This window comes from Mauremys reevesii, linkage group 7 (assembly GCF_016161935.1).
Source record: "Mauremys reevesii isolate NIE-2019 linkage group 7, ASM1616193v1, whole genome shotgun sequence".
Lineage (NCBI taxonomy): Eukaryota > Metazoa > Chordata > Testudines > Geoemydidae > Mauremys > Mauremys reevesii.
The window spans coordinates 99808894-99825593 of NC_052629.1; the positions used below are offsets into that span (position 1 = coordinate 99808894).

At 38.6% G+C, this 16700-nt stretch overlaps 1 protein-coding gene across 16 annotated transcripts in view; it reads left to right on the forward strand.

Moving 5' to 3' along the window:
• CACNA2D3 (calcium voltage-gated channel auxiliary subunit alpha2delta 3) overlaps nucleotides 1-16700 on the forward strand; it is an 839197-nt gene that overhangs the window by 675478 nt on the left and 147019 nt on the right. For all 16 annotated transcript variants that reach the window (XR_005582636.1, XR_005582637.1, XM_039480709.1 and 13 more), the window contains one exon: nucleotides 11573-11656. Coding sequence is in view for 14 of the 16 variants with exons in the window: in XM_039480709.1 (XP_039336643.1) it covers nucleotides 11573-11656 (84 nt within the window). In the remaining 2 variants the exon portion in view is untranslated. The remainder of the gene's footprint in view (nucleotides 1-11572; nucleotides 11657-16700) is intronic.

The window sequence follows — 16700 nt, forward strand, 5'->3', positions numbered from 1 at the left end:
GAGGCATACTGTTTCTTGAGAAACTCCCTTTGCGGGTGCCTGAAAAGACAGGCAGGCTAGCAACAGCTGGGTTGGGGCGCGGGGGGGGGGGGAGGTTTGTAATATGTAAGGATTTTATCTTATTTAATCAGTATCTTTTGCCATTCAGCTTGGAGCCTTGCTAGCTACAATACGTCTACTGATTGGTCATGTTGGGTTTATATTTTGCAAACGTTTTTTTATTGTTTGTGGTGGTGGTGATTTTCTCTTTATTTTCTCCCATTTGTTGAATAAACTTTACTTTCATTTAAGATAAGTGGAGTTTTTTGTGTAGACTGTTAGTGGGAACAATCACTGCTGGGCAACCTGCAGGGAAAGAAACTGATTTGTGACCTCTAGTGCTGCAAGGATGTCTTTACAGACCATTGTGGTCATGCAGGGGAGCTGAATGGACTATTCCAGGAGGACTGTACCTGTGTTTAGTTACATTTCTCCACCAAAGGTTTTTAAAAGAGTTGAATAGTCCAGTTGTAGCTCTGAGAAACAGTTTTTCCCTTTTTTTCCCTTCCTATCCCACCTCTCTTGAGGCCATCTCTTATTTTTCATTCTCTTCCCGTGATGAATATTTTTTCTCTTTGGTTAAATTTGTTGTCATTAGCTCTGTCACACTAAACCAGGTCTTTCATAGCCAGTGCACCCACACTAGGAATACCAGGAGACATTGCCTTAGAAGAGGGCAGTATAGTATAGGAACAATGTAATTAGTAATAGATTTTCCAATCTTCTGCTCTATGTAGTTCTTATTGAGAATGTGCCTGTGTGTAGTGTTAAAATTCAACATCTTGTTGCTAGTTTTCTATCCATTTCATAATCATTTGTTTTCTGAACACTGAGTCAGAAAAAATGCCCTTTCCAGTTCCCCTATGGTTATAAACCAGTGATGAATTGAGGAAGAATTGCCATTAGGTGGCACCCTAGCACTGCCAAGTTCAGTACTCTTGCAGTGTGGGCCTCATGGGCACTGGGAATAGGCAGTACCAATTCTTTCCTTATTTGAAACAGATATGAATGCAACTTTGAATCACACCTGTTTTTAGTATGTTACATTTATGTAAAAAAGAGAAAGCTAAAACTGATATTTAATGTGTTTCTCTTGACTTAAAAATACAGTATTAGAATGCAGAAACAAATATCTACTGGATTTTTTTTAAAAGGCAAAAGGAAAAAAATTATATGTTTCCTTTTTCTGATATATTTGAGAGTGGCTTTTGTACTGTAGTATGGAAAAAATAAATAGTGAGTACTTCTATGCTGAGAAAAAAATGTCCCTGTTAAAAAAAAAAAACTACCGAAATGGTCCAACACACTAGAGCTTACAGTAGTGAGACGTCAGTGTTTTAAATTATTCTTGTAGAATACTGTATATATTTATAAGGACTTGATACATTTTGCAAAGAAAAGCAAATAACATTCAGAATCAAAACTAAGGGGAAACCACTTCTGCAGACTGGAAGTTGAGTCACAGTTTTAGGAAAATCAAGATATTACTGCACTCTGCATGCAATTTTGTTGTATACTGTATATAGGTTTGATGCAAACACAGTAGAATACAGTATAGTAATGTATTGAGAGTAGCTTCTTTGTCCCCCTGAAATTTACTTCTTTCACACCTCTTTCTGCCACTAATCTCTGTTCTGAGCCGAAAAGGACAACATGTTAAAAAACAAACAAACAAACAAACAAACCCATAAAAAACAACTATATGAAACTAAACAAATTGTATCATCTGCTTTCCTTAGCAAATAATATCCTTTTCTTGGCTTTGTTCCCTTTCCATTCTTTATTCTTGTTCTCATAATGGTCTAGTGTCATTATTCTTTCATATAAATTTCAAGTTTTTCAGGGCTGGGAGAGAGTCTACTATTACTAATTGTTATTTATATTTCAGTAGTGCTAGGCACTGTACAAACACATAGCAAAAAGATGGCCCCTGCCCTATGTGTCTGTAAAGCTCATACACACTATGATATTTAATCTATACATCCATATGTAATATACAAGGTGATATTCATAGACAATTGGAAGCTTTATTGCGTGAAATAATCTCTTCCCCTCCCAGAACTGCTGTACAGTTTTACAAACATTGTATAGCTTCATTTCACTTGTGGGTGCAACAACCCTTTATCTACTGGTGGGATGGGGGTGGGGAGGAGAGAGAGAGAGAGACCCCCAAGGGTAAAGTGTTTTGGGAGTCTTCTGGATGAAAGTGCCACATATGTGTAAGGCATTACTAGTTATTGATGGGGATAACTCTCCAAATCTGATATAGACCAATTTAAATCAGGAGTAACTTCATTGACTTTATTGGAGTTTTATTTGTGCAAATGAGATCAGAAGTAGATCTTATCTGTTTTGTTAGTTTGTTTTTTATTTGGGCATCTCTATAAGATCACTGCTGTCAGTCATTTCCATTACAAATCCTTATTTTTTGTAATGAGTGCAGAATTTTACTTTGCATAACAAAGTTGTTTTACTTCTGTTTAATCATTAACAATTTCATATTTGTATGAACCTAGGAATCATTGATTTAACAATAAATACATTTGATTTTGCTCCTTTTATTTAGGTTTTTCAAGTCAGTGTTAATTGGCTTACCATAGTCCTTATGGATTCTTGAAATATGCACACCCGAGGAAATATTTACACTTATGCCTTTATATTGTTATTTTTATTGATATTCAATGAGCACCTCCATTGTGCTAGACACTGTCAACACACAGGAAGACATAGTGCTTATCCTGAAGAACTTAGTCAATGAAGACAATTGACGTACTCAGGGCTGGAGAGAGGATTACAATTGAATTATATAAATTTTTATAATTAAAAATATACACCTCAACTATACCTGATTATCCCTCAGCCTAGCCATTACTGGTTAGCTAGTTTTTGTAGAGTCACAGGAGAAATGGTTCTTGAAGAGAAGATGGAGGGATTACAGAGAAATTCAGGAAGGTCATTTAATTTGTAGTGGATACTGTTACTCTGGGCTTATACCTGTGTAACTGTCTTATCTGTCTATTTTAGGGATTTGTACTGCTGCCCATCACCACAGTATCTGAGCACCTTCCACGGAAATTTGATCACTAGTAGTGAAGTCCCTAGTGGACTGCATAGAATCTCTGGCTCTTTTCCCTTGTAATTGACATCAGAATCTGGGCTGTTGTTCACAAAAGGAATGAATTGTGCTTTATGGGATGGAATACACTAACAAAATTTCATTTGGGGGAGGAGAGTCTCTTAATTTCTCTGTTTTTCACAGATGACTACATACAGTATTGAATTGAGAAGCATCATATTCTGCCCTTTTATTTTTGCTAAATTTGAGATTATGAATGTGTCATGGCTCATAGATAAATCCTATATAATCCATGATGACTTAGAATTTAAATACTGCTGTACCAGAGTTTCAGTTTCTTACTCGGTTTTGACTAAGGATTTTATAACATGTCTAAGTTTAAATCAAACTGTTCTATTCTCAAGGGGAAACTGAAACTCACTCTTAGCTTTAGCTCAGGAATGCTAGCAATGATGGTATTTGGAATGGCTATACATAAATAATGTTTTCTATCATTGCAATATGTAGTCTAATTGATAAATTGCTTTCCTCAAAATGATGCACATCTTTATGTAATTTATTTTAAAGATTTGTCCTAATAGGGGAAGGTATATTCAGGAAACAAAGGCTATACATGCACTATAAACCCCTCACCTAAATATGTTGGCAGTTTGGCTACTAGAGTAAGTCAATGAGTTTAAATTAAAACATTAAATGCCATGATATATTGTATATAGCTAAAAGACCTGTGTATTTAAAGATTGCTAAACTAGTATTAAGTCTTTCAGAGCTGTAAATTCTGGGAAAATTTGTTTCTCCAAATATAGAAAACAGAAAAATCCAAGTCTCAGAGGAAACATTAATGCCCCACTTAAGCAGTGTTAGCCTTTCATAAGCAGCAAATCTCATTCCTCTCTGGGGAGTCCCTCCTGGAACGTAAGATAACCTACACTTACCCTTGCTTTATTCAGAGTCCGTAAAACTCTACAGCTGCAGCTGACAGCAGAATATTTAAATGATATGAACAGTGTAAATGCCTCGTGTTCATTTAAATAACTGAAAAATTCAATCACTTGAATGCCAATGATTATTCCTATTGGAGTTTACATTTTTAAAAAGACAGCATCTGAATCCCTGTGAGAGCATTAAATTGCTATCTAATTAGCAGTTCTAAATTACATATATTTAAAAGATAATTAAAGGTTTGCAGGCTGTTCGAATAACTGGTTGTACATATAAATGAATCACTGGAAATTTGTTAGTAATATGCAAAGGTTTCTTTTATTCTTTGCTTTCAGCTTTGAAGTTAGGTAAAACCAAGCTCGTGGGTTTAAGTCTGGTAGTGTTAAGATAAAGGCAGATGTTTTTAATTATTTCAACTGAAACCCAAAATAATTATAAGCAGCTGTCAGTTTTACATAATCCCAAATAAGGTCCTGAGAATACAAATAAAATTGTAAACCTAGGGTTTTTTTTTTTCAGTTAAATGAATCAAATACATGTCACTTTACTAATCAACTGTGATCCAGCTGATATTATGATCTAAAACAATGTACTGTTCACCCAGTCTCGGTAGGCATGTGACATAAAGCTGTGTTCTGTTTCTTTGGTTCCACCTTCCCCTGTACTATTTTCATATTCTCCATGTCATCAGTTTAGACATTTTCTGTACTATTTGTAAAACACACACATATGTATGTCTTTGAGTTGGCAGAAACCTTGAACACAGGTATGGCATGAAAATGATTTTCTTGCATTACTTAGACGGAGGACTCTTACTGTATAGGACACATCTATTTGCCCCTACTTTTTTCTTGCTTGAAAAATGAAGGTTGTATATTTCCTGCTCTCCCCCCCCCTTCTCTCCACACACACACGCACCATTTTAAGTAACATGGCTACCCTTGTCAGCTTTTGCAATATGGCTGGAAATTTTACAGTATGGCAGTTTCTCACTGCCAGCTGGCATGAATGATCAGTCAGAAATAACTGGTCTTCATTGCCAACCATAACCTAAGAACTTCTGGATTAACGTCTTAAATAATAGACTTTATGTGTGAGTCTTTCTTTTGAAAGGGAAGTTCTTTTTCACTTGTCAGAAAGTAAAGAAGTCACATTCTCTTAATCTTAATCCTAGGAGTTTCCTTTTACAAGCACCTTTTATGACGGAACATCTCCAAGTGCTCTACAAATCCAGGGTCCAACAGAGCTCAATAAAAGATATTTGAAAGTCACAAAATAAATGCAGGACACAAAGCACAAGTACTACAAGAGACAAATCAGGACCAAATAGCTAGGAGAAAATGCAAATGAAATAAATGGCTTAAAGGCCAGACAGCAGAGATTTAAATGGAGAAGGGATGCAGCATCACACTCACATCCCTAGGCGGAGTGTTTCAGGGCAGTGCAGTGCATATTAACAGAGCGCTCAGTCTAGGGTGACCAGATGTCCCGATTTTATAGGCTTTTTCTTAAAGAGGCTCCCATTACCCCCCACCTTCTGTCCCGATTTTTCGCACTTGCTACTGGTCACCCTAGCTCAGTCCTCTTGCATGATTTAATGTAAACGGATGGAACAGGAAGGTATTTTTTCCGGACTTAAGGGTATGAAATCTCTCTTCAAACAATCCCTCCTGCCTTCTTCTCATTGTTAATAATCCTCATACTCACCTTTTCCGGAACTGTTTTCTCTGGGCTTGTCTTGTGTTTGTCCTGTCTTATGGAGACTGTAGGCACTTCAGGGCAGGAAAATTGTCTCATCTGTGACCCAAATGCTGAGAGCCCTACATTGTGGCTTTTCCCTCAGCCTATACTTGGAAGAACTACCATTGGAGTTTGCCATTAGATGGAGAGAAGAGGGACTCAGGGGGTCTCCACTTACTTATATGGCACAATGCAAGAGCCTGCCACAGTGCCTCCATTTGGGGAAGTGAAGGGACTAGTCCCCCATTGCAGGAACATATCACTCAAAGGGATCAAGGAGGACAGAGGCTGTGTACCACGACCATGTGCACAAGCCCACAGAGCAGGCAGGCCACATTTGAGGGAGTAATGGCTGAAATCGTCTGTGCTGTTTTAAAGATTGGCACCTCCTGGGCAAGCTCTCTGCACACCAAGCAATAACTCCCTACTTGGGTCAGTGGCTGAGTAAAGTCCTCAGCTACTAGCCCTCTGTTTGTTAAGCATCATGGGAAATTTCAGTGCTATATGAGTTCCCAATACAACAGCGAGGGTCTTTCCACTGAGTGTAGTAATAGGCATTGCATAAGACCATAAATTATTTTTTAATGGTAATGTCCAGAACCTTAGAGAACTAACAACAATAACCCAGCTCTCCAGAGAACTACTACAGTATGTCTGTAATGTCTGAGTTTCCTAGTAACTTAAAAACCCGTATGGAAAAGTCTTACATAAGATAGAAAATAATTGTTATATTTAAAAAAAAAAAAAAAAAAAAAGCTTATAGGGTAGTTTAGAATGATATATGATGGCTCAATATAACTGTATATCTATAGGTCTATAAAATCTCATTGTTTGGTCACTTCTATAGGATCCCAGGTCATTAAAGCATTTACACACATGCTTAAGCCCATATCTATTCATCAAACCATTTAGGCACAAGCTTAACTTTAGGCTCAGGCTAAAGTCCCATTGAGTTCAATGGGACTTAAATATATGCCAAGCGTTAAGCATGTGCCTAAATGCTTTGGAGAACAAAGATGGACTTTTGAATCAGATCCTTGATGCTTAGCATAGTTCCCATAAATCCCTATCAAATTTCTATAGAAATATACTGATTTCATATTAAATTCTGTAGTGTTTGTCCATAAGGGTGTGAACACAACAGACTTATGATAAAATTTTTAATTAGAAATTTTATTTCTTTTTCTGATTGCTTACCTTTTATGCCTGAATACTTCAACCAGCGAGAAATTATTTCTGCCACTCTAGTCTTTGGAATTTGGTCACAAAATATATTATTTGCTACAGTACTTTTCCATTGAGAATTCAGGCAACAGTTCCCTGCAATATACTGGAACTTCAGAGGGTACTGTTTCAGTCGTTTACTCTCCTCCACTAATAGCCATTATACAGATGAAGCATGTATCTACTAAGTTCCCATCATTTTAAACCAGAGATTTTCAGTTGTTAAGACACCACTCACTCCCTCTTGAATCAGATTGCTACACTGTGGCTTTATAATCACATGGCAAGTCATGTTAAATGCAGATGTTGCCTAACCCATAGGGGACTTCTCAGGAAAAAAAATCAAAGCATAGAGCTTAATAAGGGCACATATAAATAGTTTTATACTTGGCAGCAAAAGTGACTTAAAAATCGTCAAGCAGAACACCTCACACATTGTTCATGAATCATCAAGTATTAAAACAGTTTGGCCAAACCTCAAATAAAAGACACTGATTAAGATAAAGGTCATTATAATTACCAAAGGAAGTGGTTACCTATTTTATTCAAAAAGACACTGATTAAGATAAAGGTCATTATAATTACCAAAGGAAGTGGTTACCTATTTTATTCAAAAATATGAGCTCTTGTGAGAGAGGTTTTTAATTTAAAAGGTGATTAAGAAGTCCAGTGTACTATTCAAAATGTTGTTTTTTTTTTAAATTGCAGCATATATCCTTCATTTTGCAGGTGTTAATTCACTAAATAATATCACCACACGTTTTGTGGTTGCCGAAAACTGGATTAACGGTGCCCAGTTTAAATCTAGCTCTTTCTTGCATGCTCTGAAATGAAGCTAATTTGGTAGAATTCCTAGTTTCCATCTTTCCTAGTGTGTATTTTACTAATTTGTTTCAGTGTATTACAGTATGAATAACCTTGCAAATGGGTTTGGCTCCAGACTTCAATGAGTATTTTATATTTCAACAGAGTGTGTCAGACACAAAAGTAAAGATAGGTTAAATTCAGTAGAAAAAGAAAATATATGGATGAATTACATTTTGTAAAAGAGATATTTAAAGAGATAAATTGACCCCAAGCCTTGCTTTCAGTATGTAAAAACTACTCTTAGGGAGATGTTAAATACTAAAATTAGAAAGGAACTAGAACAGAGTAGATAGACAGTTTGTGAAGCTCTAAATATACCGAAGAGAAGTATTATTAACTGCTCTATAATCTGTTTATCCATCTTTCTGTATTAGGCCCCAATCCTGCAAAGACTTACACAGATGTGTAACCTTGCTCATACGATAGTGTCTTTGCAACTAGTCAAATATGCAAAGTTATACACTTGCACAAGTGTTTGTTGGATTGAGTACTTCAGGTCTTATGCTGGCCCTATGGAAGTCAATAAAAGTTTTTGTGTTTTGTCTAGCACAGTAATTATAGTAGTATCTAAGGGTTTCCCATATCTGCATGGCAAGGAGAAATGTGTGAGTAACTTGGTTTTTTGGTGGCCATACCAAAGAGTATATAAAAGCAATTAATTTCAGGTTGCCTTATCACAAAACTTTTTGAATTTTTTGGTGAACTGAAAACGGTGAAAAAATTCCATTTTGAGTCAGATTAAATGTTTTATTAGGGATGTAATGAAATGTTCATTTCATTTTCAAGTTTTTACCTTTTAATATTTTTAATACAATTGAAGTAAAATTCAAAAGTCATTTTGAATCCAAAAGTAAAAATGTTCCCAGTTAAAATGTCACAACAAACTATCTAGACCCTTTCAGAATTCTGGGGTTCTTTTTGCAGCTGAAAGAATTCAGTGAGTTCTACAAAAATTAGCAAAATGCTTTGGTGGACCTAAATCTGCATTTTTCACTGAAAAAAAATTAGTCAAACAAGTTCTGCCCAGCTCTTATCGTGAGTTCCCTGCTGGATGTGAGGGAGGTTTCTGCTCTTCTTCCTTGCATGGCTATATGAAACTTTGTTTGAGATACACACTTTTGTTTTTACTTGTAAGTTTTGAATTTTTGAACACTTATCTTCTGGTTGTTAACAAGTCCCACTGTGGTTCAGTTCACTGTATAGTTCATACTTTGGATATGTGTGCTCTCTGGACTCTTTTTCCACCTCTCTTTGATTGCATGTTACGTTTAAATAAAACATATGAAAACCATAGGGTTAGTATGAAAAAAAACACCTCCATAAACAATATGATATAGTTGGGTTGCCTCATATTTGACAGCACAGTTCTATCTTCAGACACATGAGCACAGCTCCCTTTGTCTTCAGTAACAGTTCTCACGTGTGTGAGAACAGAATATACCCCAGAAAGTCTTAAATGTATGTAAGGGCTTTTCTACAGCATGCTTTGGTCCACATCAGAGGGTGTGAATTTTAGTCTGCCTTACAGTGTTATGCATTAACTGACCCATGTGGACTCTGCTGGTGCACCCTAAAAGTTCCGTAGTTCACCTTAACGTAGTACTGTTGGAAAGAGGACACACTAGGGAACTTTTATTGTGCACCAGCAGCATCCACACAGGCCAGTTAGCGCAGGACACATTTGTACTGACTAAAATTTACACCCGTCTGGTGCAGACTAAGGCACGGTGCAGACAAGTCCTAAATAAAGATATAATGATATATTGACAGTAGTTCAGGAGTCATTCCATGTTTGCTACACCCAAATTATCCCACCTCATGTCTAACTATGTAGTATTTGGCAACGCTCAGTATCTAAAGGTCTGTCTGCACACAATTTTTGTCCGAATTTAACTAAATTCATTGAAAAAAATGATAATGATTTGAGTAAAGTTGTGCAACCTCATAATGTGGACACAGTTATACCAGTATAAAGATGTTTTTATATCATTATTAGCGTGTTTTGAAATACCTTTATATTGGTATAACTGCATCCACACTAGGGGATTGCAAACTGAGTGTAAAACTGTGCAAAAACTAAGCCCTCAACTTGTGAAGTGACCTTAGACTAAAGCTTTCCACAGAGGACCTGGCAAGTGTTTGTCTTACTCAAAAAGAATAATGAGAACTGATTCAGGAAGTAATCAGATGTGGCCTCTCAAAAGTACTGCCCATGGGAATGATTGGGGGAGCCAAATTGCTGTGAGCAGAAGTAAGAAGGCAGAGCAGCATTGTGATCTACTACTGCGCACTGTTTACAACTCCACCCCTCCCCCAGCATCTCTGTGGTAAATACAGTCTGACAACTGATCCCCTGGAAGAAATATGCAGCTTCTCCAGAAGGAATTACTTCTCTGACATCTCTATTTTTAAATGATTCTGAGACTCCAAAAAAGACCATGAGTTCAATATCCAGTTCCTTTAATTTAGAATAAAATGCATGAGACTAGAAGTTTGTTTTAACCTTGAAGAAGGAAGGCATCTCCCCTGAAGATTGGGCTTAGTGCAAGTGTGTGTTCACCACAAAAGATGACTGAAAATTCCTGCCTCTGCAGTCTGTGTGGTGGAGGGGCCATCATTCCAAGCCTGCAAACTTACAAACTCGATTCCAGAACTGCCCAAGACCTCCCTGTTTCTCTGACCACTCTTGGTAGAAAGATTTGTGTTTTTTTCCTTTTAGCCATTATAAAAAGTAAAAGGCCTAGAAAATGAGTCTTCAACATTTTAAGGCACACAAACATTGTCAGCAAAATGTACGTGTGTTTCAAATATGTTCCCATCAATTCACTTAAAACCATATGGATTAATTTATCCACTTAGAGAGCTGGGAAATCACACACCCTCTTGCTCCATACCTCAAGATGTTTGTTCTTAAACTAGTGAGGTCGCAGATTTCTGATGTTCAGCAGAGGGCAGAATTTCCTATATTATAAACACCCCATTTGTCATTAAAGATGTTTACTTAAAATGTGAGATTTACAGAGTAACAATGGCTGTGCTGATAAAAACTATAACTTGCCATTATTAGTATATTAATTTCTTTTTCCTATTAAATCATAGATAAAATGTAATATCAGCAAATATTAACACCAAGCTTCCTGAGACTCACAGCTTATCTTGTTTAAAGGGAAACGTGTAAACATTTTGTTGATAAGATTGTAGGAAATATAACTTCCTGCTTGACTGAAAGCTAGTTTGGGACACTTAGTATAAACTTTGAGATCAGGGCTTCTTAGTTTCCATATGGTTAGTAATGTGAGGAAGGTATCATTGCCGAGTTGATTATAAAATGTGGCAAAGAGAACAAACTAATTTATTAGGAGTATTACTTTCCCCACATTTCTAACAGGGGTCTGACATTAGAGTCATATACAGAAAGGATAATTCTGCCTGAAGGAAAGATTTGCATTGCAGCATACGAGTCCTGTGTATTAACATATAATAAGCAGGTTTTTCAGTTCACAGAAATGTTTGAGCATTGTTGTGCTTCACTTTATATTAATTAAACCACATATTGAAAATGTATATTGCATCTAACCAGTATCCATCCAGCAACTCTTAAAATCATCTGACATTGCATCTTTGTGCAAGTAAAACATAACATGCCTCATGTTTTAATTTTTAAAATTTTATTTTGAATGCTAGTATGAAGAAGGAAAAAAGCGAAGAAAACCCAACTACAGCAGTGTTGATCTTTCTGAGGTTGAGTGGGAAGACAGAGATGATGTGGTAAGTGATTTGTTGTATCCCACTACTGTACTTGATAACTGTTCAAGTAGTCAGCAAAGAGGCCACCTAACTGCTCCAGAGACTAGGCCCTTTTTACCTAATTAAGAATTTTATTTACCCTCTTATTTTGTATTTATTCTTTCTTTATTTCATATATGCATATTTCTGTCTCTCTGTATCATCTGCAAAATTCATCACCTAATTTTCATATTCTGTGCATTCTATTATGAACCCCAGTGGCTCTGTGCTGGTCACCAGGGATCAGAACCTCTGTTCAGGTCTGGCCCACCTATGAGATCAAACTGAGAAATCTGGACCAGATTTTGACTGCTCCACCTCTCTGGAGGAGCTCTCTTGGCTCATGCTGCCCTTAGAAATAAAAAGAACAAACTAAACTAAATTAAAAAACAAACAAAAACAGATGCTGGGGTCTGTTTAGATCACAGAAGCTAGAATGGAGCCCCTATCAATGATTTACACCTAACACCTAATTTCAGATTTGAAGAACATCATACAAATCAATTCCTTCTATCCTCACCTGTGCCATGCACAAGATCCCTCCAAATATTACCCATATTTCTCTGTCCACTCTGTAGTTTACCCTCTGTCCCATTCCTAGTTACCTTGCAGGCTTAGTCTTTTTTGCAGTACTGTATCAAAAGCTTTCCTTATGTGTATGTCCATGGCTTAACCTTTGCCTGGTCCTTCTGTTACTTCCTCAATAAATCTGATTTGTTAGGCATGATTCATTTTGTGTGAATCCATGCTGACTGTCCTTGATTAAATCGTAACTTTCCAGGTGCTCCCCTTTCTGTCCCTGTTGCTTAGTTTTTCCCATAACTTCACCACCGCCAAAGTCATGCCTGCATGTCTGTGTTTTCATAGATCTTTCCTAGATTCCTTCTCAAATATCAGTAGCTTCTCTTGAGTCCCTCATACTTCTACTGTTTCAGAGGGATTTTGAATGCACACACTGAAGGTTTCCCATATTTACTTTGTCATGTCCTTCTGAAATCTGGGATGAATCACATACATCTTCTCCAGGAGTTTTGTCAGACTTCCGATGTACTAATTTCTCGATCCCTTTTCCGACATAAGTCTATATTTTCTTTTCTCAGTTGCAAAATATATATCAGTTTCTGCCACTGCCCATTCCCTCCTTTTGTGAATAATGAAACAATTCATTTGTTTTTTAGCAATATCTTTCTTTCCTGTTGATAGATTGTCCTCATTGTCTCTCAAGAGGCCATACTGTCTCCATATTTGAGTTTTTGTGCTGACTTTACATGAAACCTTTCTTATTTTTTATGTCACCTAGTGCATTTTTCTTTGCCTTCAGTGTGTAAAATTTCCTCTTCATGTTTTCATATTGTCTAAATGTCCTTCTGTAATCTCTGAAATCCTTCATGTTTTCTACATTGCCTTTTTCTTATCCTTGATTACATATAACTCTACCTAATTTATCTATGACTAATTGATGTTTTTAAAAATATATTCCCAATGTACAAGTTTTATTAGTAGACTGAACATGCATCCTTTTAGGCATTCATGAATCTCTCTTTTTTTCATATTTACCTTCTTTTATCCTGTTTTGATTCCACCCAGTATTTCCTGTATAATTCTATAATTTCTTCTAGTTGGTTTATACAGTTTTATTTCCTCATTTGTGCTCTCACTTTAGTTGCAATAAATTCCACACAACTCTAGTTCGTGGTTTCAGGTTTTTTTGTTGAACACAAACAGATTTTGGTTCAAAAAGATTTAAATCAATGGAGCTCTACTTGGATTCGGGTTTTGTCTGAATATACAACAAAGCCACCAAAGCTCTTGATAAAACTGGCAGATGTTCATCTCTGTGCACTGCCTGTGGATTCAATTTTGGGCAGTTCTGCAAGACCCAGAAGACTTATCGTGTGACCAACAGTCACCAAAGTTTCCTTACAAAACCAAACCAAAGTCTGTTTTGTGTCTATCCAGAGACAGCAAAGAGTTTTATTTCAATTTTTGATGAAAGGTCCATGGGGCCCAAAAAAGGTTTGGACTAAACTCTGCTAGTTTTAGTTTTTAATGTTTAGACCTTGAAACAAGCAGAGTTTCCCATGGTTTCGGGTTTCAAAAAAAAACCCTAGTAGTTTTCTTAGTCCTACTAATAGACTAAATTGAGCAAAAAGCTTGTGGACCGGGTCCAGGTCGGCTCCCAACATGTAAAAGTGAAAACTAGATAAAAATCAAGAGGATTTAGTTTTGAGGGATACAGAGTACGTGACAGGAAATATATGGGCTTAGTACTGTAGCTTTGGACCACTAGTAACCACAGTCTTGGTTACTCGCGCACAATATATACACATCATAGTAACTCCCTTACAGGGGTCAAATCTTGCAGGTTCCAGAATCATTACAATTCATCATCACATACTTAAGTAAACAAATCCTCCTTCAAAAGTAATCTCATCAATAGATATTTTTTTTTGTACAACAATGGCCTACAAATCTATTAGTAGATCATTAGTCACCAAATATTTTTTGAAAAGACATGATGTTAAATGTTGTGGAAAAAGGTAGTAAAACTCCAAATGCTGGCCTAATGCTTTGGCAGCACCACCTGCAACTGGAAATGTTCTTGCAGATGTCTAAATATGAGAAAACACAAAGTGAAAATAATACTTTTATAGAGATTTTTGTAACCAAGCCCAGCACTGCTACAATTTTATTGTGTAATGGGAGAGGAGCGTGTGTGTGTTTAATATAACTATACATACCACATATATAAGTACTTCAGATACACAGAGGGACAGAAAGATCAGGAAAAGGGATGGAGGAGGAGCAGTTCAAAATAAGGAAATGCATGATGAAGGCTAAGGATAGAACCATTCTTAGCAACACGACTAGAGATAAATAGAATTTTAAGGTTTGGAGTGGACTTTCCTGATCAAAGTAATGACCAGTCTAGTGTTGCCAACTTTCTAATTGCACAAAAATGAACACCCTGCCCCTTCTCCGAGGTCCCACCCCCACTCGCTCCATCTCTCCTCTCTCTGTTGCACGCTCTCCCCCACCATCACTCACTTTCTGGGGCAGGGAGTTGGCTCCGGCTGAGGGTGCGGGCTCTGGGGTGAGGCCAGCAATGAGGGATTCAGGGTGCGGAAGAGGGCTCCATGTTGGGGCAGGGGGTTGGGTTGTGGGTGTGGGGTGAGGACTCTGGCTGGGGGTGCAGGCCCTGGGGTGGGGCTAGAGATGAGGGGTTTAGGGTGAAGAAGGGGGCTCTGGGCTGGGGCATGGAGTTGGGGTGAGGGGGAGGTGAGGGCCCTGGCTGGGGGAACAGGCTCTGGAGTGGGGCCAAGGTTGAGGGGTTTGAGGTGCAGGAGGGGGCTCCGGGCTGGGGCAGGGGGTTGGGATGTTGGGGAATGCGGGGTCCTGGTGGTACTTACCACAGCTTCCAGGAAGCAGCCGCCAGGTCCCTGCAGCCCCTAGAGGCATGGGTGGCCAGGGAGGCTCCATGTGCTGCCCGGACGCCACCCCCACAGCTTCTATTGGTCATGGTTTCTGGCCAATGGGAGCTGTGGTGCCAGCCCTCAGGGCGGAGTCAGTGCACGGAGCCTTCCTGGCTGCCCATGCATCTAGGGGCTGCAGGAACCTGGAAGCTGCTTCCAGGAGCCGCATGGAGCCAGGGCAGGCAGGGAGTGTGCCTTAGCCCTGGGCCTGCACTGTGCCGCCGACCGGACTTCTAACGGTCAAGTTGGCAGTGCAGACCAGAGCAGCCAGGGTCCCTTTTCGACTAAGTGTTTCAGTCAAGAAACAGACACCTGGCAACCCTAGTCTTAAACCACTCTTTATTTAACCCTTCTAAGGTCTAAGGAATATCCAGAAAGTTTAGAAATGTGGTGTTGTTTAGTGTTGTTTTTTTAGGAGATTATTTTTGTCACCATCCCCTGGGAGAAAATGTAGCCCCTTCTTGGTAATAGTAAGGGTCAATGAGGCTGCTGGCAGGGGCGTCTCTAGGTATTTTGCTGCCCCAAGCACGGCAGGCAGGCGGCCTTCGGCGGCTTGCCTGCCGGGAGGTCCCCAGTCCCACGGATTCGGTAGCATGCCTGCGGGAGTTCCGCTGAAGCCGCGGGACCAGCGGAGACTCCGCAGGCATGCCGCCGAAGGCAACCTGCCTGCCGCCCTCATGGCGACCAGCAGAGCACCCCCCGTGGCTTGCTGCCCCAAGCACGCGCTTGGCGTGGTGGTGCCTGGAGCCGCCCCTGGCTGCTGGATGTTTCATGGGGAATTAGAGCTTTGCAATACAGTTTGCTGACTTGAAGGCAGTATGCTGCTCAGCTGCTGAGAAGGCCTGGGTTTGATGCTCTTGTTTCTCCCTGTGCCAGACCAAATAGGCGTTGTTTGTTCAAGTTCAACAAACAGTAAAGAATTAGCTTATTCATACAGCTGCTTGTAATCATGTAACATATTACTGGCATATTTTACCCCCACAAAACACTTCTGTTGAAGTTGTGTAAGAGAATTTTTCACTAGTTACCACATTGACTTAATGATTTCACAGTTTTCCAAGCACGTTAAATGATCTCATACTTTAGCGTTGAGATTGTGTTGGCTGACAGAAATAATAATACCTAGCTCTTATATAGCCTTTTTTTTTCAGTCGATCTCAGAGTTTCACAATATTTAATGTATTTATCTTCCCCAAGCCCCTGTGACGTAGGGTTTTTAGATGGGGGAACTGAGATATGGAGAAGCTAAGTGACTTACTAGTTTCACACAGTACGTGTGTGGTAGAGCAGGTATTTGAACCTTGGTCTCCCAAGACCTAGGCTAGCACTCTAACCACTGGACCTTCCTTCATCTCTCAGTAGGTCACGAAGACACATAATAAAGGGCATACTTTGTAATACAAAAATGTATACAGTAGACATAAATTAGGAGCTATCCTGTGGCCTAGTGAGGAGAAGGTAGCAAAGCTGAATTTAGAATTTTGGTAGCCACGAGCAAACAGATTCAGTGGAGGTATTTTTTTCATTAATTCATTTCCCAAGTTATAGGATCT